The sequence below is a fragment of the Cryptomeria japonica genome, chromosome 9 (genome assembly GCF_030272615.1).
Source record: "Cryptomeria japonica chromosome 9, Sugi_1.0, whole genome shotgun sequence".
Classification (NCBI taxonomy): Eukaryota; Viridiplantae; Streptophyta; class Pinopsida; order Cupressales; family Cupressaceae; genus Cryptomeria; species Cryptomeria japonica.
The window spans coordinates 332,651,344-332,675,862 of NC_081413.1; the positions used below are offsets into that span (position 1 = coordinate 332,651,344).

General features: G+C 39.1%; 1 protein-coding gene across 1 annotated transcript in view; it reads left to right on the forward strand.

Annotated features, from left to right (window-relative positions):
• The first annotated feature begins 201 nt into the window (after window positions 1–201).
• Window positions 202–24,519, forward strand: part of LOC131858045 (uncharacterized) — a 52,978-nt gene continuing 28,660 nt past the window's right edge. Inside the window, exon 1 of the mRNA XM_059210918.1 lies at window positions 202–787. Coding sequence (XP_059066901.1) covers window positions 329–787 — 459 coding nt within the window. The 5' untranslated portion in view covers window positions 202–328. The remainder of the gene's footprint in view (window positions 788–24,519) is intronic.

The following is a 24,519-nucleotide window of genomic DNA, read 5'->3' on the forward strand; positions in this document are numbered from 1 at the left end:
TTTAAAATAAATGCTTCTAAAGATGTTTTTGTATTATATAATATACCTTCAACGTTAGGCAGTAATAATTGACAAAAGAAAAAGTGGATGTACTCAATTTTCACCATTACAATTCTTATTTCCTAAGAAAAAGAAAAAGTGTCAGCCAAGTTTTAATTACAATGGCATCACTCCTATTGGCTGAACAGATGCTACTAGTGATTCCTATCGGGAGGACAGGGACCAAGGGAATCAATTAGATGATATATGTTGGCAACTTGGCACCTATGATCCCCTGCGGTACCTATGACTAATGTAAGATTGCAGCATTTGCAGTTGCACTTGCAGCATGCTGGCTAGTGTGAGATTGCTGTATTTGCACTGTGCACTTCCACCTGCACGCCCCCTCAGTTATGATTACAGGTGCCGCCGCTCCGTCCCTCTTTCCCTCGCTGCTTTCAATCGTAAAGGGAAAGGAGTGGGGCTTCCAGTTGGGAAGAAGAAGAAGAAGAAGAAGAAGAATGGAGAGGAAGAAGAGGGTAAGGTGGAATGCAAAGTGGAGGTGATTTCGTGGAGAGAGAGACGGGTGAGCGCAGCGGTGGTGATCGAGGTGGAGGAGCAGAGTGTGTGGGAGGTGCTCACGGACTATGAAAGGCTGGCGGAGTTCATTCCAAACCTGGTGTTAAGTGAGGTAATACAAGGCGGGGAAGAAGGGAGAGTACGGTTGAGGCAGAGAGGAATGCAGCGCAACATGTATTGGCATATCGAAGCTCAAGTTGTCTTAGACCTCCAAGAATTTCCCCATTTGGTTCACACTCCTCCCTAACCCAATTTTGCGCTTGCCTGCTTCTACTTATGTTTAAGGAAACTGTCTATGCTCTCATCCCCGTCTCGTACAATTAAAGTTCTAATTCATCTTGACAAATTGAAACATTTTTAAAGTCTTAATCTGATACAAACCACTGTGTCTATTCCCCTGTTTTGACATCTTACACAAGTACTTGCCAGGACACAAGAAGCAACGATGACATGTATACATACCATTACATATGGAAACTATTCTTATGGTGAAGGAATGTGATCGTAGAGATGTTGTCCCCAATTTTAGCTCGCTTAAATTGTGGAATAACCCCTGTAAAATTTTTCCGTTCCATAGTCCATGTCCTCTAGGCACACATTTCGAGGTAATTTTCAAATGCTCAATGTAGTATGAACCCTCGAGTTGTCCTCTCAATCAGTCTTCCTTCATTTTTCTTCATTCTGTTTTCTAATTTTCGGAGTTAGAATTTTTTTTACCTCTTGCAATGTCGGGTCTTAAACCTGACATTACATAATTGTATAGCCCCTTTATGTAATTCGGGTCTCACGACCCCCATTACATGTCTTATGTAATTTGAGTCTCAAGACTCCCATTATATGTCATATGCATTTTCACTTGTAATTTGGGTTTTGAAATCTAAATTATAACTTTTCTCAGACTTAGTCAAATTTTTTTTTTTTTTTTTTGCATTTTTTGGAGTTTTTATTCGACAACACATGGTTTTTGTCAGATTTTTGTCCAATTCTGAGAATGCTCAAATTCATTACTATGTTTCCATTCTAGATGACCTAGAAGCACATGTTACCTTGCAACAATGTGAAGACTTCAAGGATGATGATAATGAAGAAGTGTCTCCAGACACTTAAATCGTCTTTTTGATTTGTTGTAGGATGCAATTTCCCTTTGACAAATTACATGTAATGTTAAAAATTATAATTGCAAGTAGTCACATTATTTGTATTCTTGTAACTTGTAATTACATGTAAACAAATTACAAGTCGAAAGACGGTAGGGTTTTCATTTGGAATAAGTCATAATTAGTTGTGGAATAAGTTTTAGTTAGTTGGACTTTTTCCACTTTTTGCTCTTAGCCTCTCTCATATATATTGGAGGGTGCTTTATGTAAAATTTTTCTCAAGAAAGAAAAAACTTTGTTACAACGATAAATACTTTGTGTTTTATACTTGTAAATTTGACTCTCAAGCAATATAAGGAGAACACTCGAGTTTTCAAACTCTATGTTGATACCTTGTTCATATATTCATTGTGTTCTTATGTTACAGTGATATATTTTTCTGCATATACTTGAGATTCTAGTAAGGTTGTTGGAAAGAGCTTTAATCTGATTTCTTGCAGACTTTGTGCTGCAAATATTGAAGGTTAAATTAGCATAGTTAAGTGTTTATGATAGGAAGAAGTTACAAGACTTTGTGCTTGTAATTGTTCTTGTTCATAGCAGTTTAAAAGTGCATTATATTGACAGACTTTTGAGTTGCTGTATGTTGTACGTTGTTACCATAATAATCATTTTAGAAGGTTGATAGGATAGTAGAAAAGTTGAAGACTTTGGGCTTCTGTTTCTATTTTCCAGTCCCGGGGAAGCGACGGAAGACTTTGGGCTTTTATTGAAACTTCGCTTCCTATTGTATAAGCACTTTTATAATTGTTGAGATTTCTCTAAAATTTTTGAATTTGTTATTTTAAGTTGTAGTTTCTTTTCTGAAAAAAGAGAAAAGAATATCATCTTTTTTGAAAAAAGAAAAAAAGATGTTGTCCCCCCAAGTTAAATTAGTATTTATAGGTTATAGTCAATTTGTAATAGTTAGAAGAAGTAGAAAAGGGGGAGCCTTCCCTTAAAATTAGGAGAGTTTTTAACTCGCATACTATGGCTGAAATGATAATTTTGCACGCCTTTCGAGGTGTACAAAATTTTCAACCAACAATAGAGTTACTCATTGGGTTTGTCCATATATCCATGTCATCTGCAAACTATTTTTATGGTAAGAAAATGTGATATTAGAGTTATTCATTGGGTTTGTCCATATATCCATGCCATATGCAAACTAGCGTGGAAAAGAAATGTGTTGGCATAAAGATCCATTAGTGATATCACCCATAGGGGTTCACAATTGTAACATACAAGCCTCCAACTAGAGTTCAACCCCATAGGAAACACCTAATTTTCCTTGTGAGCAGTCCCTATTAAAACAGATCCTTTTGATCTATTTCAGCGTAAGGATTAATGATGCTGTCTATCAGCCACTTTGAAGCTAATTCTAGGTCTGTTTCAACTAGAAATATTGGCAAAGAATTGATGCTGCATTTTCATGACCCCTTCCATTATGGTAGTTAGAAAATGCTATGTAGTATCAAGGTAATGCGTGAACAAGGAATGTAAACTATAAGTGAAATAATATTCATCGTATGCCTTAATGAGGTTTTTTAACGCTACTTGCTGCATAATTAACTATAACTTAGTGCAGTGCACATCCTTGCAAAAGATTGTAATGTCCCCTTTTCTAAATACCCTAGTTTAAATAGGAAATGTAAGATGGTTAGAGATATAAATTTACCAATTAGATCCTGATTGAGACCCTTCAATTATGTTAGATATAAGATCAACCTTTCCTACTAGGGTTCGGAACATTATCTTAGTCATCATTATAGTTTACATAATGTGCATGTAGATTCCCTCAAAGCTTAATCCATAACTCCTACACATTATGAAGCACCATGGGAGATCATACAAGTGCCTCAATCCTATCCATCAAGCCCATGAACATGGAATGGCACTGGCCATTTGGCCTCCCAGCCCCACTCGGGGTTAGTACTACTCGGATGGATTCTTATGCTACTTGCACTAGTTGTATGTACATTCTCCCCTCCATAATGGAACGGCAGATGAATCTTCATTATTATTAATTATGCATATCTATATATATTAGAAGCCATGTTTATCTGCATACATTCCTACTAGGAAGACCAAATAGCAAATCAGCAATATCAGAGTCTATGCTTTATGCATCATACCCAATACTGGTCAATATATAAATCTGCAACTATTCTTCTTAAGTCTGAAGCTACTTGCTTCTTTCTGATCCACTGATCCTTATAACTTGTTCCTACTTTATTCAAATGAAAGGCCAATAATAAATCAGCCAAGTCATTATGCATTATACTCCATACCACAATATTAGATAAGCATATATGCCGCTGGTTAATGTATAATTCTGAGTCTGCACTCTCAGTAGTTCGAATGCTCAGTGACTTTATCTCTTCGATGATCCCCATGGATCCTTTTTCCAAGTGATTTGTCCTTCCTCTTATATCTTCAAGTGAGGGGAAGACACACCTTTTCATTAAGTCTATTGCCTTTGCAAGGGATGCAACCCTTCATAATTAATTGCTGCCCTGCTGTTTTATTTAATTCAAATTCTCTTTTTGCTTATTTCCTGGAATTGCTGCCTAGGAACACCCCTTAAATAATCTGAATTACACTAAACCCTCCTCCCTTTTTAAATAAACCTTACTTGGCTTAATCAAAGCAGATGATTTCTATGCCAATGTTTTCTACGTAACCACTGACATCTCATTCTGGTCGGCTCTTTAAATAACTGCTGCTATTATCTTATTTTGGTCGCATCTCCTTTAAATAATACGCTGCCATTTGAATGCTGCTGATGATTTCCTTAGTTCAGTCAGCCTTTGATTGTTGTTCAATTAATCTTAATCTTAGTCGGCCTTCCCAATACTAATAGCTATATATATGTGTTATAGGTAGTTTGAAGGTTGGACGATGCAATTTCTTGAAGTTTTCAGTCCATTCTTAATTGACCTACCCTAGGGTATTGCTATTTAGGGGAAGATTTATGTGATTAGTTTTCTGTAACAAGAGATTTGGAGGTTGTAACCGCTCATTTCAAGTGTTGTTCAAATTCAGACTTAGTCTAGCATCTTTGGCATTCATTATTGCAAGTATATTTGGCATCATTTTGGAGGTTAGAAAAATAAGTATTTACGTATTTGTAATTTTGATTTCTGGATTAACAGACTGTATTGTTCATTTTAATTGTTTCTAGATCTATAGAAAGATTGCCAATTGTTTGACAAAATATCATGAGTAATCTATATGATGGTGTGGATTTATGATGAATACATGATTTAGAATTTTAGCTACAACTGTTTTAAGTGATTCCAATTACAATTTCTTCATAAAAGGCTGTATGTAAAGTGTTTGATGAATGTCTACAAGCTAAAATCACAATTATTGCGACAAGCTAAAATCAGAATTATTGCAAGTTTGGGAGAAAATTTTGTGGAGGGACTTTACATGTTCACGATAGTTCAAGCTTCTCAAGCTTCCGTTTCCTTGACTAAGCAACTCAACGTCTCTAAACATACTTGCTCCTTTAGAAATTCGCTATAAGGCCATATGCAACATTGCCAAAGTCTCCACAGAGAGTTCCCTTGACTGAATAATCGATGACTTGGCCTTTTCTAGTGGTCTTGCATTTGAAATGTTACATCTACAAACTCCATATTCCCTTACCTTTCATTAGAAGATTGGGAATCTGTTTTACCACCTAAAGATTCGAAACTTAACCTTTGATCAACAGCCTGAATTAATTTCTCTTTTAGATCAATGGTTGTGAATAATGGGTGGACTGTCAAAAGTGCTCACTATTTAATTAGCTGATTCACCACAATCGAATAACATATGCCACATATTCCTCATATATTCATTGAGCATTTTCTTTAACTTGTTAAATAGCACCCATAATCAATGTTTATGATGCATTCACTTTCAAGTTCAATGGATGTGGGAGATCAATAGATCACCCAAAGCGTGCACTACATTATTTGCTGATCTATTGTAGCTTGCTAGATTGTGACATGTAGCTAAGGGATTGATGATCCACATTAAGTTTGGAATATTATAGAACTTGCAAAGAAATATCCCAAATTAGAAAAACTAGGCCCACAATATATTTGCTAGTGGCCTCCATGTGGCAAAATATCATTTCTTCCTGCAAATATGGACACTCGCAAAAATTTCACATATTCTTCCATGGATCAATAAAAATCAATCTCAATGTGCCAAATGTCCTTAGCTTTTTGCTCTTTCATTTCTTTGATTTGCCACGTAAACTATTTAAATACCGAGCAAGATCAACAACTGAGATACTTTTATGAGCACACTCTTATACTAAGAGGTGGGGGGGCGGGGGTGTGAATCAATATAAGACAAACTTTTACTTATTTAAAATTTAACAACCACAATAATAGCAAACATACAAGATCCACACAATTAAGAACACAAGATTTATGTGGAAACCCTTTCAGGGAAAAACCATGAAGGACTGCTTGGATATACTGTCCAAGTCCAGCTACAAAAAAATGATCTTACAATATTCGTAGGCACCAACTCATTGGAGACACTAATCCTCACTTACAAAATTTGCAGGCACCAACCTATTAGAGACATCAATCCCCACAATTGAGCGCCAATTCAACAAGAGACACCAATCTCTTCTTTTAGCTGGCACCAACCTCTTCTATAAAATTTCACCTTTTGGATGTTGCTTCTTTAATAGATGAACATATTTTTCTGTACTTTCACACTTCACAAAATCTGCTCTATATTAAATCTTCTCTGCATTATATCTGCTTTGCTTTGTATTTGAATGTTGAAACTTTCTCACACCATACCTACAAACATGCTTCACCTTTTCGTATCACTTTGGGCCCCCTGAAATGATTTGAACTACAGAGAGACTGCACTACTGGGATTTTGTATTATTTCGTTGTTTAACATTAACGGTTTCTCATTTAATTGTTTAGTTATTGCAGTAGCTTGCATGCACACTAAATAATTTGCAGGAATACAGTGGCAATAAACTTTATTTAATTCCTTTAATTACATGCAAGTGATCAGAAACAATAGATATATTAATTTGTATGATCACAGTTTTACAACAGATTTATTTATATAAACAATATTCTCACATACCCGGCCATTACATTCAGATTGTGATCTCTAGTTGGACTTCTTTGTTCTATCAAAGGATGGCATTCCACAATCAGCATCACCCAGATTATTCAAACCTTGACTGCTGAAGAATTCGAACTGATATAAATTTCTTTGAGGAGTACGATTTCTGACTTCTATACAGCTGCGATTTCTCCTAGTCGGCTGGGTCTCCAATTTGTGTGTTGCAGCCTTAAATGTCTGAAGACTCCTGCTGTTTGAGTAGACGTAGAGCAATGTATGGAACCGTGACTGCTACAGATGACTGATCTCACAAAATCGAACCATAAAACAAAACATATATACTGCGATATGTGAGTGAAAACCAACAGATCCGCCTTGGGGTTGTGCCCAAGGAAGGAAGGCATGCAGGGGTTTCGTCTTGAGCCTGAAAGCTATGGCTTGCAGAGAATAAAATATAAAATCATAGGCAACAAAATGAATTCCAGGTTGCATCGATCCTTAATTATAATCTTCAAACACTCCCAAAAAGCCATCGAACTTCTTCCAGAAGTCTCCTTCAGCATCGACTAGGCAAAGGGCTTCTATAACATTAATTATTAAATACCCCCCTTAAAAGACTTTGCCTAGGCATTAAACGTTATGTCTTAAATGGCCCTTTTTTAATGACTTAATGGACTTTTATAATATTGATCCATTATAATAGTTTTTGGCCAATATTTGTTTATCCCCTTTATTTAATTAATAACTCTAGCCTCGAGGATAGGAAGGGCTAGAATTTGACTGCCATTTGCTTGTCAGAGTGTTGGGGACATTACAGTCCTCCGTCCTCGGAATTGTTGGTCCTCTAGCAATTGCAAGCTAGGACGCTGTAATATCTCTTCTCCTTCCCAAGTAGCGTCTTCAAGAGGCAAATTCTTCCATTTGATCAAATACTCCCGTACCGATTTGTTCCTTAGTTTCCTCTCTCTCCAATTTGCGATGCCTTCAGGAACCAAAACCAACTTTCCGTCTTCATCTAGAGGTGGCAACTCAGGAGAAGCAACTGTATGCTGACCCAAAGCCTTTTTAAGGCAGGAGACATGAAACACAGTGTATTTTGCTACCCTTTGGTAGCTCCAATTCGTATGCAACCTCTCCTACTCTCTTCAAAATCTTGTAGGGCCCATAAAAATGTGGCTTCAACTTTTTTGCCCCAATCATCTTCATTGTGGTTTGTCTGTAAGGCTGGAAATGTAGGAAAACTAAGTCCCCCACTTCAAAAGTTCACTCAACTCGATGCCTGTCAGCATACAACTTCTGTTGGTTCTGTGTATGATGTATATTATCTTTTAGTTCCTTGAGAATGTCCTGATAGCTCTGCACAGTCTCCTTAGCCTGTGGGACCTTACTGTCATCAAACGCTAAATCCATAAATGATAAAGCCTCATACCATACAAAGCTCTGAAAGGTGACATGCCAATGGACATGTGATAGGTGGTATTGTAGCAATACTCACCAAGATAGAGCCACCTCACCCAAGCATGCTGCTACCCCGAAACATAGTTCCACAAATAGCCTTCAATCCATTTATTCACTATTTCTATTTGCCCATCCATTTGAGGATGGTAGCTGGTGTTGGGTGTTAGTTCAGTTCCTACCAATCTGAATAATTCCTGCCAAAACATACTCATAAACCTGTTGTCTCTATCACTCACAATCGTTTTGGGCAATCTAAAGACCTCCTTGAAAAATAATTCCACAATCTGCAATGCTGAGGAGCCGGTAGGAATAGCAAATAAGTGTGCATATTTAGTAAGCCGATCAACTACCACAAAAATACAATCTTTCCCATGCACACAAGGTAGGCCTGTGATAAAATCCATTGATATCCCTTCCCATTTCTGCTCAGGTATTGGCAAGGGCTGTAGAAGGCCTGCAGGAAATGTGTGTTCTGACTTGTCATGTTGACAAGTCAAACACTCTCTAACATGTTGGAGCACATCATCCTTCAATCCTTTCCAGATAAACCTCTCACGAATCTGGCGATAAGTTTTGAAGAAACTTGGATGTCCTGCCACAGGTGTATCATGTAATGGCTTTAATATTTTAATCTTCAACTTTGAACCAGGTACCAGATAGATTCCGTTTTTATAATAAATAATGTCATCCATCACTGCATATCTGTCATCCTGCACCTTACCATCAATGAGATCACAAGCAAAAGAATTCTTTGAATATTCAGTTATTAACTATGTCTTCCAATCTGCTGCGATCTCTGTGAGGCAACAAAGAGTGGGTTTCCTAGAGAGAGCATCTGCCACAACATTTTTCTTTCTCTTTACATATTCCACATCAAAATCGTAAGCTTGAATCTTGCTTACCCATTTTTGTTGTTGCTCATTTAAATCCTTTTGCTCCAGGAAATACTTGAGATTGTTATGGTCTGTCTGCACTACGAAGCGAGTCCCTACCAAGTACTACCTGAACTTAGCTAGCGCATGCATGATTGCTAGCATCTCCTTATCGTATGTGGAATATAGTCTCTCATTGTCCGTCAACTTTCTTCTCTCATATGCGATCGGATGCCGGTTCTGCATTAACACTGCACCAATTCCTTATCCCGATGCATCCCACTCCAATACAAATGGTTGCGTGAAATTCGGTAATGCCAGCACTGGACACGAACTCATAGTATCCTTAAGCTTATCAAAAGCTAACTGTGCACCTTCTGACCATGAGAATGCACCCTTCTTAGTTAAGACTGTCAGTGGAGAAACTAACTGTGAGAACCCACGCACAAACCTCCTGTAATATGAACACAACCCCAAGAAGCCCCTCAACTCAGATATGTTTTTAGGTGGTGGCCAGTCTAAGATTGCCTGAATCGTTTTTTGACGCACTTTCACACCATCACCGCCAATGATATGTCCCAGATACAAGATCCCTGTCATCCCAAATTCACATTTAGAGGCTTTTGCATAAAGTGACTGAACCTCCACAATGCCCAACACCACATCCAAATGATGCAAGCGATCACTCCAAGTTTTGCTATAAATCAAGATATCGTCAAAGAAGACCAAAACAAGTCTCCTCAACTGCTCTCGAAACACATGATTCATACAAGATTGAAATGTTGCCAGTGCATTTGTGAGTCCAAAGGGCATGACCAGAAACTCAAAATGCTCGTAATGACAACGAAAGGCAATTTTATGAATATCCTCTTCTTTGACTTGTATCTGATGATAACTAGAGCGAAGAGCTATTTTGGAGAAGTACATGGCCCCGTGTAGTTCATCGATCAACTCATTGATCCTGGGTATGGGATATCTATTTTTAATAGTCTTCTTATTTAATGCCCTGTAATCTATGCACATACGCATCATCCCATCTTTCTTCTTAACCAACACTACCGATGAGGCACATGGGCTCGAATTGGGCCTTATATATCCCATACTGAGAAGTTCTTTTATTGTCTTCTCTATCTTCTCCTTAAAGTGACGTGAGTGCCGATAAGGTGTGGTGATCAAGGGCTTTGAGCCCTCGTCCAACTCAATCACATGTTCAAATCCTCTGTCAGGGGGTCGTCCAGGAGGTATTTCTCCAAAAACTGCACTATGCTTATCTAACACTAACTGTATGTCCACACGATACTCTAATTCCCCACTGGAAGCTGGTTTAGTGGAAACAAAACATTGTGCTGTCCAATCTACATCACCATGCCTAAAACGGGCCTCCATCCTTCTAGTTGACACCACCCGTGGTCCACCATCTGCCATGGCCTTAAGTATTGTCTTTTTCCCATTTACCATGAATACCAACTGCATCTGTTTGAAGCCTTGAACATAGCGTTCAAGTGACTCCAACCACTCCAATCCCAACACAACATCTATATTACTGAGATTAAGCACATAGAAATTCCTTGTCAAAGTGTAGTCACCAATCTGTATATTGAGCTGGGGAATGACCTTAGTGCAAGCTAGTGGAAAACCATCAGCCACTATGATGCTGAATCCAGGAAACTCCTCAGTCTGAAGTCCACGCCTCATTACCAATCCTTCGTCAATGAAGTTATGCGTGGCTCCACTATCAACCAAACATACCATCCTCTATCCCTTAAGATCACCCTTCAACTTGAATGGCCGGCTACGAGGAACTCCAGATAATGTAACAATGCGCGGGGTTTCCTTAACCACTGAGTCCTCCAACTCTATCTGTGGCTGGTCTCCCTGCGTAGAACCCTCATCAGTGCTGTTATCCTGTTCTTCCTGCTCTTCATTCTCAAAAATCACCTCAATAAGATGCACCTTGCCTTTACCAAGGCAACGATGGCCAGTCTCCCATGGTTCTTTGCAATTGAAGCATAACTTCTTCCTGCGAAGTTCATTCCTAGACTTCTGATCTGATTTTGTCAGGAAGTTCTTTTGTGGTTTAGAACCCTTTTGCTTTGACTGAGACCCACTAAAGAACTTCTTCTGCGGTTGGAAGGGAGGTGTGGTCTCTAAATCCAATGCTAGACCAATGGCATCATGTAATGTGCTAGGCTTATGAGCCTTAACCAACCCTCACAATCTGTCACTCAGGCCTTCAACAAATAGCATTGTAACATGCCTCTCAGACATATTAGGTACCATAACTACAATTTTCTGAAATTCATTGTTATATGCCTCTACATGACTAATCTGCTTAAGCTATGCCAACTCCCTATAATAAACCTACACATCTTTCTTGTCAAACCTAGCAATCAATTTATTGACGAACTCCTCATAAAAATGAATTAGTGCATGATCCTAAGAGACTAGCCCATGATGCCACCAGTCATACACTACTCCTTCCAAATGCATTGTGGCAAATTGAATGGCCTTGTCTTCCTCCATCGATTTGAGTGATAGGAAGGTGTCAAGTTTGTGTACCCATGATCTGGCACTCACCTGTCCACTGCCATCAAAAGTGGGTAAAGGAACTTTGTTTAATGCATCCTTATATTCTGCCGGCTGAGTACTCTAGGCCTTTGGTCTTGCCTATTCATTTGATATCTCGCCTTTTCCTTCCATTGATCCATAAACTGATTTAGGTTCATTAACCCCCTAACTTGTTCCATAAGTGTCATGTAATCAGCATATGCAGCCATTACATCAACTATAATATGAGTTTCTTTCCTCTGCTTCCTCCGGAATTGTCTCCTCTTCAGTTTGTCTAGGCAAGAAGGTAGGACGAAGGGGTCTATCAGATCGTGTAGTCGCTGTTCTAATAGCATTAGACCCTGCTCTATCAAGGTTCTCATGTCCAATATTGGCCTGACTGGGTACACTACGTGATCTTCTTGACCTTGAGTGATCCATCCTCAACTGACCCATAGCCGTGATCATTCGATCCTGGAATTGTTGCATCATCTGCTGCTGCTGCTGAGCAAAGGCTGTCAGAAATTCATTCATTTGATTGTTTAAATCCCTAGGGGGTGATCCATCTCCTCTTTCACCCATTTCACCTTCAGTTGGCCTAATTTCAGATTCTTCCTGGTGCCCAGATTTACTCCTAGTGTTGTATCTATGCATAGAATTTCTTTATACTGACATGCAACCACAACTCACACTCAGAAACTGACATGCACATGATTACCCCACACAGGCTGGCAGGAAAGGTGGCTCTGATACCACTAAAATGACTTGAACTACATAAAGACTGCACTACTGGGATTTTGTATTATTTCGTTGTTTAACATTAAGGGTTTCTCATTTAATTATTTAGTTATTGCAGTAGCTTGCATGCACACTAAATAATTTGTAGGAATACAGTGGCAATAAAATTTATTTAATTCCTTTAATTACATGTAAGTGATCGGAAACAATAGATATATTAATTTGTATGATCACAGTTTTACAACAGATTTATTTATATAAACTATATTCTCACATACCCGGCCATTACATTCAGACTGTGATCTCTAGTTGGACATCTTTGTACTATCAAAGGATGGCATTCCGCAATCAGCATCACCCAGATTATTCAAACCTTGACTGCTGAAGAATTCGAACTGATATAAATTTCTCTGAGGAGTACGATTTCTGACTTCTATACAGCTGCGATTTCTCCTAGTTGGCTGGGTCTCCAATTTGTGTGTCGCAGCCTTAAATGTTTGAAGACTCCTGTTGTTTGAGTAGACCTGGAGCAATGTATGGAACTGTGACTGCTACAGATGACTGATCTCACAAAAACGAACCATAAAACAAAACCTTTATATTGTGATATGTGAGTGAAAACCAAGAAATCTGCCTTGGGGTTGCATCCAAGGAAGGAAGGCTTGCAGGGCTTTCGTCCTGAGCCTGAAAGCTACGGCTTGCAGAGAATAAAATATAAAATCATAGGCAACATAATGAATTCCAAGTTGCATCGATCCTTAATTATAATCTTCAAACACTCCCAAAAAGCCATCGAACTTCTTCTAGAAGTCTCCTTCAGCATCGACTAGGCAAAAGGCTTCTATAACATTAATTATTAAATACCCCTCTTAAAAGACTTTGCCTAAGCATTAAACATTATGCCTTAAATGGCCCTCTTTTAACGACTTAATGGACTTTTATAATATTGATCCATTATAATAGTTTTTTGGCCAATATTTATTTATCCCCTTTATTTAATTAATAACTCTAGCCCCGAGGATAGGAAGGGCTAGAATTTGATTGTCATTTGCCTGTCAGAGTGTTGGGGACATTACACCCCCAAATTAATTACATAAAACACAGGTCATCTCTATAAAATTAAATCATAGCATTAAAATTCCATGAGTCGACCTCGAATTAAAGCCAACAACCTCTGTCATCAATGACAATATTTCTAACAATCTTACTATGACATCAATGACCATATTTTCAAAAAATCCCTTCTTGAACAATACGCACTTTGACATCAATGCCAACATTTCTAACAATCTCCCCTTTTGTCATTGTTTACAACCTTGCAAAGAATTAATTAATCATTCGTGAACATAACAATAACATAATACTCCCTCTTTCTACAATGCTCCTCCTTTTTATAACCCTCCCCCATTGAAATCAATGGAAAAGGGATGTTCAATACTCTCACAAAGAATCTTCTTTTTTTTGTATTCTTCCTCTTGACATCAATGGCATCAATCTCCCTTTACCTGGTACTCTCTCCCTTTTTGAAATCCACACGTTGATCTTTCTCTGAGTTGTCTTCTAAAAGCATATTGCTAAGAAATCTATAGGGCTGAAAGATAATGCAATCATTAGATCCCCTTGAATCTGTGCTTCTCCTTAGCACTCATAATTTCTACTTGAGATATTTCAATTTGACATGCTATTCTGCTACCTTTCTTCCAATGTCTATTTTATCCAAAGAATTTGTTTGCAACTTGATACTATTGCTACGCATTTTGCCTCTTTTGTGTATTTTACCTCTGCAACATGACATTGCTGCTATCATCAAACGTTGCCTGCCCAATCTACATCTGTATATGCTGCTAAAGTGAAATTCTCACCTCTGAGATACCACAAACCAAAGCCCAAAATGCCCTTCAGGAATTTGAATATTCTTTTGACTGCTTTCACATGAGTCTTTCTTGCTTGATGTCTGGCATGATGTTGTCACATATAATAGTTTGCCAAACATTGAATTATACAATGTCTAATTATCAAATGTACATATGGCCCATTTTTCTATGCCATAACCAACTTTTGTTGTTTGTCCATATAACATCTTTTTCCCTTAATCTCACTAAGGATACTGTTGTGACGTATTCACACATCGCTCCATTGCAAATGGGGACCCCTACTTTTTTCGCTTTGTGGGGTTTTTCTTTCTAGGTTTTAGGGTTTTGTCTGTTAGCCTTTGCGTGATGAGTGTTGTCAGGGGGATCGCTGGATAGCAGGCTCTGCTTGAGCTAGGTTGAGTCTTTGGGGCCCCAAAATTAGGGTTTCTTTGAAAGTCTTCCTTAGGGCCTGGTTTTGATCTTGTTGCTAATTGTGTCTTGCTTGGTGAGTGAATATCATTCTTGAAGGTCCAAGCTAGGTCAAGCTGGTGAGTGGTGAAGTCTGGAATGTCATCCTGATCTTCAAATGCCCTGAAATTTGGCTAAGTCTAGAATGTCCTGATCCTGAAATTTGGCTAAGTCTGGAATGTCCTGATCCTGAAATTTGGTTGTCTGGAATGTCCTGATCTTGAAATTTGACTAAGTCTGGAAAATTGAAGAATCCTCCAAAAACTAGATTTTGCAATGTAACTCCTGGAGGTCCGAAACCACTCTCAAACATCCTGACAGTATATATGGAATATAACTTAAAGTATAAGTTCTTATACTTAAATGTTATATTCCATAAAATGATCCTGACGGAGAGTCCAAAATGTCAAATTTCGCTCCTGACCCTTCCAAAGGGTCCAAAGCGAATTTCGTTCCTGACCCTTCCAAAGGGTCCAGAGCGAAATTCTCCATAAGACATTTTACTTTGACCAAAACCTAGAACTAACGCATTCCCAGGCTTGAATGAAGGTAAAAACGCTTGTTTGAATGAAGAAATGTGAAAATGAAGTCAAGATCTTGGCCAAGAATAGGGATTTCACTCCTGACCCTTCCAAAGGGTCCTGAGCGAAAATCCTTCAAGACCTTAAATTCTCACTTATCAAGGCCAAATTTCTAGTTCCTAAGGCATGTTTGAGGGTATTTTTGAATGTTCTAGCCTTGTCAAGATTGAAAGATGAAGGATTTTAGTCAAGATTAGGAATTTCGCTCCTGATCCTTCCAAAGGGTCCAGAGCGAAATTCTTGAAAACACTCATTTTTCCTTTAGCAAGAGTCAAGACCAAGGTGGAGATGCACGAGGAAGGATCTATGTTTGCCTCCCAAAGAGGATGAAAATAGGAAAAGTCAAGGATCCAACCCAAAACATGATTTTCGCTCCTGACCCTTCCAAAGGGTCCAGAGCGAAAATCTTTGTAGCTCTCATTTCCTTTCAAATTTGGACTAAGTGTTGGTTTCTAGGGCTTGTTGGGGAATGAACTGGTATGTTCTTGCCTTGAGATGGAGTTGGATGATTTTGAAGAGCAAGATTTTAGCCTAAAAGAGAATTTCGCTCCTGACCCTTCCAAAGGGTCCAGAGCTAAAATCCTCCTAGACCTCATTTCTTTCCTTATTTGGCCAAATTTTGATGTCCAAGGTATGTTGAAAGAGAGAATGGGCATATTGAAATCCTTAAGGACGTTTGAAAAAGTTGAGGAATGAGTGTTTTAGCCAAGGAAGGAAATTTCGCTCCTGACCCTTCCAAAGGGTCCAGGGCGAAATTCCTTACAAGCCTATATTTTTTACCTTGCTTGAGCTTAAAACCTTGTTCCTAGGGCGAAGAGAGATGAGATTTTACCTTGCAATGAAGTTTCAAGTTGAAAGAATGATGATTTTTGGTCAAGAATGAGATTTTCTCTCCTGACCCTTCCAAAGGGTCCAGAGCGAATTTTCTCAAAACCTATCTTTTCCCTCAAATTTATGCCAAGTCTAGTGTGGGTCAAGATTAGAGGTGTCTTTAGGCATGTCCTTGAATGGTCAATAATTATCAAGTTTGAAGGAATTGAGCCAAATGATGAAAATCGCTCCTGACCCTTCCAAAGGGTCCAAGTCGAAAATTCTTCAAACACCTATTTTCCCTTGCAAAATCAAGTCAAACTTGGGCTGGACATGAGAGGAGAAGTGTTTTCTAACCTTTTGAGGTGAATGCAACTTGAAATGATGGAGGAATAAGCTTAAATTAAGAAATTCGTTTCTGACCCTTCCAAAGGGTCCAGAGCAAATTTTCTCTAAATCACCTTTTTTTCCCAATTTTGTGCCAAGCCAAGTGCTGACTAGGGCGAGTTTTGATGGGAGAGGTCCTCAGGAATGACTTTGACTTAGCAATGATTATCAAACTTGAAGGAATTGAGCCAAAAAGTGATTTTCGCTCCTGACCCTTCCAAAGGGTCCAGAGCAAAAATCTTAAAACCACCTATTTTCCTTGCAAGTCTAGTCAAACGTTAGGTTTTCATGGCTTGGCTAGGTGCGAGGAGACATGTTCTTGCCTTTTGAAGTTAATTGGTGTTGAAAAATGATGGAAATTAGCCCAAACCAAGGATTTCGCTCCTGACCCTTCCAAAGGGTCTAGAGCGAAATTCCTAGGATCACCCTTTTTTCCTTGCAAATCAAGTCAAGTTTTTGGTTTTTATGGCCTAGATAGGAGTGAGGTGATGTGTCCTTGATCTTGGAGGTGGATTGGAGTTGAAAAAATGAGGAAATAAGCCTAAAATAAGATTTTCGCTCTTGACCCTTCCAAAGGGTCCAGAGCGAAAATCCTAAAAACCATCTTATCCTCCAAATTTTGTGCTAAGTCAGGCCTAGACTAGGGTGAGAAAAGCTATTTGGAATGCGCTTGGAAAGATGTTTGACCTTCAAAAGTGTGAATTTTGAGCTAAAAGGTGAATTTCGCTCCTGATCCTTCCAAAGGGTCCAGAGCGAAATTCTTCATCTACCTATTTCCTCCTTGTGTCAAGTCAAGACTTGGAGTCCTAAGGCGTAGTTGAGGTTGAAATGATGTTACTTTGCCCTGCAAGAGGATTTTGAAGTAAAAAAATGGAGTAATTGAGGCCTAACCAAGAAAATTCGCTCCTGACCCTTCCAGAGGGTCCAGGGCGAAATCTTTTGAAACTCCTATTTTTCACCTTGTTTGGGCCAGGCGAGGAGCTGGTTATGAGGTAACTTTGAAAAGAGGTGTAAATTGGCCAGGAATGCAAAATTCGCTCCTGACCCTTCCAGAGGGTCCAGGGCGAAATTCTTATAGGGCCTGTCCCTGGAAAGAATCTTGAACAAACTTCATTTTGATGTCTTCTTGTTGATGATTTAAGGTATGAAATACTATGCTGAAATGAATTTATTACGTCCTTAATCATCTATTGATTTGTTTTTGCAGATGAAAGAAGATCAAGCCAAGACAAGGACGACCTTCTCCAGTCCAGCATCAACAAGGACAGCCTTCTCCAGTCCAGCATCAACAAGGATGGCCTTCTCCGGTCCAGCATCATCAGGGATGACCTCTTCCAGTCCAACATTTGAAGGAAAGGTACACCATCCATCCTGCACATCAAAGACAAAGGAGGTTAGAGCGAGGGTCCGTTGGAGAAGCAGACAGTTTCAGAAGAGTTAACTTAAGTTAGCTTCTCAGCATCGCCAAATTGAACATCAATCAAGTGTCGGACAAGGTGGCGTCCCAGTCATCACTCCTCCATGTCGGATTGGTCCACCCCAGCGTGTCTAGATTCAATGTACTTGGCTCATCAAAATGGCACAAACTTCAATGTACCTACCCTGGTTATCCATTGGTCGATTATTCCAGAGAAGACATGTGTCCAAATAATGCAATTATTTCATTGGTCAGAATTGAGTTTGTTGTAACAAACCCTAATTAGGGTTTTCATTGTAAAATCTTGGCCATTGATCTCAATTTGATCTTAGCCATTGAATTGTATTAAGGGCACTATATAAGCCCTGGCTCCTCATTTGTAAAGGCGAATGGTTAGCTAATAGAGAATAGTTAGTAAATAGTTGATAGTCGGTGAATAAGTAGTAGAATAGCAAATAGAATAGCAATTAGAGTAGACTAGGAAGAGAAGACAAGACATTGTTGCCTTAATTGTAAATACTTCTTTTTCATTGAAGATATGGTGAAATATGTCGTTTCGTTGCAATATGCATGGTCTCTTGTTGAATCTTCATTTTAGATGATAGATAATTAAATTGAATGAAAGAAGTCGTTGAATGCACCTATGTGGAATCCGTCTAATCCATACCACTAGCCTCTTACTGATTGTAAGTGCGCCCTGCGTGGTCAACTGGCATAAAATGAGCTTAATCTCAAGCCGTTACATGTCTATTGTTCATGCATTAACTTGAATGATGATCAGTATCTGATGGTGTCCGATTTGAATATATTTGAAGCATCCCCCAGAAGATCGCACTGAGTTGGTGTTGAATTGTTCAACTTGATGGTGAGACCTAGCCCAGTAGGACTCCACCTAGTCGTTCATCCATCTTCTCGCATTCTAGGTAGTAGAGTAGACGTCCTGAATCCTGCATCTTTTGTCATTTTTTTGTCTTCCAGTTAGTTTATAGGACTTGTGATTCCATCAAATCAGACGTTTAGGTCGTCAAGTGTAAGTCCCCTTGTGATTCCAGCAAAATCACATCATACCACAGAGAACTTATCCACAAGTAGAGAACCTACATACAAGAACCTTGGAGTTGCCTCAACTGATCCTTCGGCGAGATCTTCAGTAGTCGGGAAACTTTGCTCAAGAGAGGATAAGGTACCTTTAGGTATTCTATTCTGTGTTTGGTCGTGTACAAAATACACATCAACAGATACATAGGTTATTTGCTGTTCTATTTGCTTCTGCTACTAATTTTCCTGTACTTTCCTTTTTGATCTCACAACCTTTAGCATGCAATGTAAGGATATGTCCTTGATCACACATTTGACTAACATGTAATGTGCCCTTCTCAGTGAGGAGTAATTAGTGGTCCATTGGCCTATCTCGGAGACCCGTTGGCTGATCGGAATGAAGAATTAGGGTTTCCTATTTTTATGGAGCTTTGTATGATCTAATTGGTGCTTATCTAATAGGGCTTCTGCAACTTCATTCGTGGATTCCTTCTGGGTTTTTCGAGAGCTTCACAGTGATATAACATGCATTCAGTTTTGAGAGGAATTCTGAACTTACTATTTTTAGTAAGTTGGTGGCAACTGTTAGGGTTTTGAGATTATTCTGAGTTTTCTGAGCTTCTTCTCATGGTTCGAAAAGCAGGCTGTTTGGAGTTGTTTTCGAGACTTACTATTTTTAGTAAGTGCAATTTCAGGCAATTCTGTTTTAGCAGTGCAGTTCAAAGCCTCGGCCTAGTCCAATTGTTGGTTTTTGGCATTTCAACCCTATCTAACTACAACTTGGAAAATAAAATAGGATGGGACAACAATCTTTCTTCTTTTTTCAAGAAAGGCAATATCCTTTTCTCTTCATAGAAAAGGATAGCGATTGAATAACAACAGTAACCACTTTTAAGTGAAATAAGAGAAAGGAAATGAAGTTTACTGAAAGCGCAAAGACTTCGGTCACTTTCTTCGGGACGGGACAGCAATATCAAGCTCAAAGACTTGACTATTGGAAGTCCTATCTACCCTTTGCTATACTAAATTTTACAACGAATAAAAGATAACAACTCAAAGACTGGAATAATCTATTCTTTCAACACAAAGACAAGAACTAATGCAAGCTCAAAGACTTGCTGCTATTTCTTATCAAACAGTAATTTTTCCTCAAGAATAGATGCAAGCTCAAAGACTTGCTGCTCCTTCAAGAGAGTTTCCTATTTTAATTAATCTTCTCTACTTGCAGCTCAAAGACTTCAAATCAGATTGGACTAAGCTCCTTTAGAAACACTTGACATAGAAGAAATAAAAGATTCAAACTCAAACATGTAGCTCAAAGACTCAAAACTTGAGTAATCCTTCTTTATTATTCTTTAAAAACTTTCAATCCACATACATAAGTTCAAAGACTTCTTGCTGTAAATTTGGCAGAGTTTTTGCTTGCTTTCCCAAAAGATGATAATTACAATAGAGCCCTCCAGTATTCATAGAAGAGGAGCCTTGAGAAAAAGGTGGGAGGATCCTAACTAACTTGAGAGATTCTCTCAACCACCAAGACTCATTCAATAACTAACTGAGACTTCATTAACTAACGAAGAGTTACTCCAACTAACTAAGACTTATTCCAACTACAGTCCTAATCGGACACAACTTGTAGTTGCCTTACATGTAATTACAAAAGTGCAAGTAATGTGTAACTTGCATTTTACAAAAAATACTTTTACACGTAACTTGCTAAAACTAAATTACAACTAAATATTACAAAAGAAGGAAAATTCAACTAAGTGTTGAAAAACACTTAAGTTGCATTTTGTGAAGACACAAATCCTTGAAATTTCGGGATGCTCCCTTGTAGTTCCTTGGGATTCGGTTCATGGGTGTTCTTGGCAACAACCATAGTCTTCACAATAGTGTCGTAACAACGGAGGAGCGCAGAATTGTTTTTATCCAGGATAGACTGGATTTCACGCAGAAAGGCTTGGTGTTTCATCAATGCTTGAATCGAAGTTGCCGAGAATTGTTCGTTCCTCCATTCATTATGAATCCTCATCTGTAAATCAGCAAGAACTTCTTCTTCTGGAATTAGCTTTCCATCCTGACTTACTATGTTGCAAGAGGCCCTTTCACAATGTGAGACAATATCTCGGTAAACTTCATTCCGAAATCTCCTTGCATCACCTATCTCCTCAATGAGGGATTTAAGAACAAGGGTCTTGTTTTCCAGGAGTTCTTCAAATTCCAAGTACATGGCCCTGGAAGAGATGATGGCATGCTCCTGTAAAATACTCAGCTGTTGTTGGGGCATGGTACGCCAGATTGTCAAACTTTTCTCAACACTTTCCAGATTCTTTTTGAAAGTGTTAGAAGTCTGATCCAGTTTCTCCTCAATGGTCTCTAGTTTAGACATTATTTGAAAAATGTCTTTTATTACTTGTACACATTGATCATGAAGTTGATCAACCCAGGAATCCAATGCTTGTACCTTTTGAGCAGCCCTTTCCACTCCACGAATCGATTCTTGGGAACTTGAAGAACCTATGGAGTTACTCCCTTTAGCAGCAAGTTTTGTGATTTTATGAATGGCTGCCATAAATTGTCGGTTTTCCTCTTTTAGCTTGTCTTTCTTCGCTAGAAGCTCATCACACCTTTGCACCAGTGAAGCAATAGAAAACTGAGCATCATGTTTAATGACCTCATGCGTTTGCTTGCCCAACTCTATCCTCGTAACCTTATAATCAGCAGCTGACATTTCATCAAGTGGCTTATCTACAATAGGTTCCACAATTTTAGCTACTTTCATCTTGTTGCTATCAACAGTTACCCTAGAGATAGTCTTGGCCTTCTTAGCAACTTTGGATCTAGACTGTTTGAGTTGCTGGTAATCAAAGGCATCAGGTGAGATTTCTTGCTTCTTCCTTTTCAGGATAAAAGAACTAAGCCATGTAGGCAAAGTCATGAACTCTCTTCTAGTAGCAGCCATAGGCAAAGGAGAAGTAGTTTCTGTTTGAATTACCGTGGTCACCCTGGGAGGAATATCTGTTTGGACAGCGACCACGGTTTGCTCAGTTACCAATGGACATGAAGACTGCCTCATGAATTCTTCAAAACCAGAAGTGAGAGTATCAATTTCTGATAACTAGATGCAAGTAGGAATATCCTTAGGAACTTTCAACACACTTTCTTCTTGATGATCAGGAGATGGCTCGTATGCTGAAATGGGAATTGCATTATGAGGAGACTCATGCACAAGCAAATTAGGTGGAGAAAGAGGCGTCTCAATGGAAACTGGAGGAATGACCTCATGAGGCGATTCTGAAACTGGAGATTTAGGAGCATCATCAGATTGCTGCCCCTCTTCTGGATTATCCAGATCGATCACCTGAACATGGAATCGTGATTTTTCCTTCCTACAAACAGTCGTCTCCTCAGGAGGAAGCACTACTGCACGACTGACTCGTAACTTGATCCTTGTGCCCGAAGATGAAGCACCCTCCTTGTTGTCAATCTGAATCTTAGATTTCCGTCCAAGAGGCCCTGTAGAATCATCTTCTTTACGAACCTTGATTTTGATAAGTCTAACAGCATTACTTTTTAGCCATGAGTTGCTGTTGGCCAAGATAGGCTGAAATCTGTCAAGGATGGATATGCACTCCTTGTGCGACCATTGGATCAACGGAAGTGGAGCTTCCTCAACCCTTCGTGAAGTGTATTCAGGATCAAGTATATGCCCGTCATCAATCATCCCTTGTGGGATATCTGCCAAGTTCAAATGAACAATTTGCTCAACTGTGAGCCTGCAGTAATCCATCTTGAGGACTTCGGCTTCTGTGCGGAGATCTACCCAGATGTCTTCAATGCGATGAACATGCACAATGGATTTCTTGATTTTCTCCTTCATACCTCTATAATCAAAATCAGCTCTAGGTTTAAACCTTTTGAGCTTGATTTCGTGCAATTCAGCCTCCATGGCCTTAGCCTTTACAGATGTGACAAGGGAGTATTGGCCAATTTTCAATGGGTTTGTGGTAGAGATCCCCATTCCAACCTTGTGTCTAGCAGACTGAAAAGTGTGAAGAGCCATGATCTGTCTTCTCAACTCCATAAGAATTATCTTATCGGTTGGGTATCTCGGAAGCATGTATGGCTGACCATCATAGCATCCTATCCTCATATAGGTGAAGGTGGGAAATTGCAGAAACAAACACCCATACTCCGACACCTTGACCCATGCCTCATCCGATACTCTCTTGTTCCTGAGATTTTTGTTAAACTGACACATGAAATATCCGAAGAATGCATCTTGGACCCTTCTAAAATGCAGTCTGCTGGGTCTCAATGGCAACTGCTCATAATATTCCCAAACTGGTATAAGCGAGCGATCACCCTTGGTAGAAAGACCTGGAAAGTGTCTAAGTGATGTTGCTAAATATACCAAATAAGAATTCATGAAGAAGGTCATGGTGGTAGGAACTGCTGCAAGTTGTTCGCACAAGGCATCGCTGAAGATTTCCCCCCATGAAATGTGATGTGACTGCCGTATGAACATAATGAACTGATACATCCATGGCTCAAAGACATTGGAATGTTCAAAGCCCATCATCCTGCTGTGAAGAGTGATGGTGTCTCCTATCTCCCATTTGAAATCACAACAGTACAACTTTGCCCACCTTGAGAAGGAAGGTCGTGGTTCTTGGATCGACCTATTGATATGCCGCTTGCAATCTTTTTCCCTCTTCACGTAATATTCCGCTGTAGTTTCTTTGGTGATTTCCATATAAACAGGTGCAGGAGGTATTCTGAAGACCTTCTCGATTGTGTCCGCATCGAGACGAATTATAGCTTCACCATCATCATTTTTGATGACTCTTGATTCCTTGTCAAAATGATGGGCGCATGCAAGAACGAACTCAGGTTCTAGGGCAGCCACCGAGAAGGAAGATGCATGATGGATATGGCTGTCCAACAGCCGCTGCAAGTTATTATCCTGTGGATCTTCTACCCTATTGACGAATTCTGCCATATCAACCTTCCCTATCTCTGTGTCTCTGAAGCGATCCAAAGGAGAAGAAACCTGGGAAGGTACAACCTCATTCTGATATTTGTCATATTTGTATTTCATTTTCTTTGGAGTTGGAGATGCCGGCAAATCTGACATTGATTGTGAACCTGGAATGCTGTGATGAAGACTTAAAAGAGTTAAGGCAACATCATAGTTAGCTGCAAATATCATTCTTCCTTCTCCAAATGGGTAAAACTTTGATTCTTGAATTTCACGATTTTGTGAGAGGAAGAGGAGAAATATGTAGAAATGGGAAAATCTTGACTTTGACCAATTTCGGATCTTGAGAGAATTTTCGCAAGTATACAAGTTGGAAAGGACATACATGCAATCGGGGTTTTAAAACCCGAATACAAGTACACTTGTAAATTCGAAAATGGAGAAATGGACGAAAAATGAGATTTTGACTTGCGGGAAATGATGGAAACGGAAAGTACGGATATGGGGAACATGAATGGATAGAAATGGGAAAATCCGGGAAAGTCATTTTCATGAAAATGGGAATAACTCTTCAACAT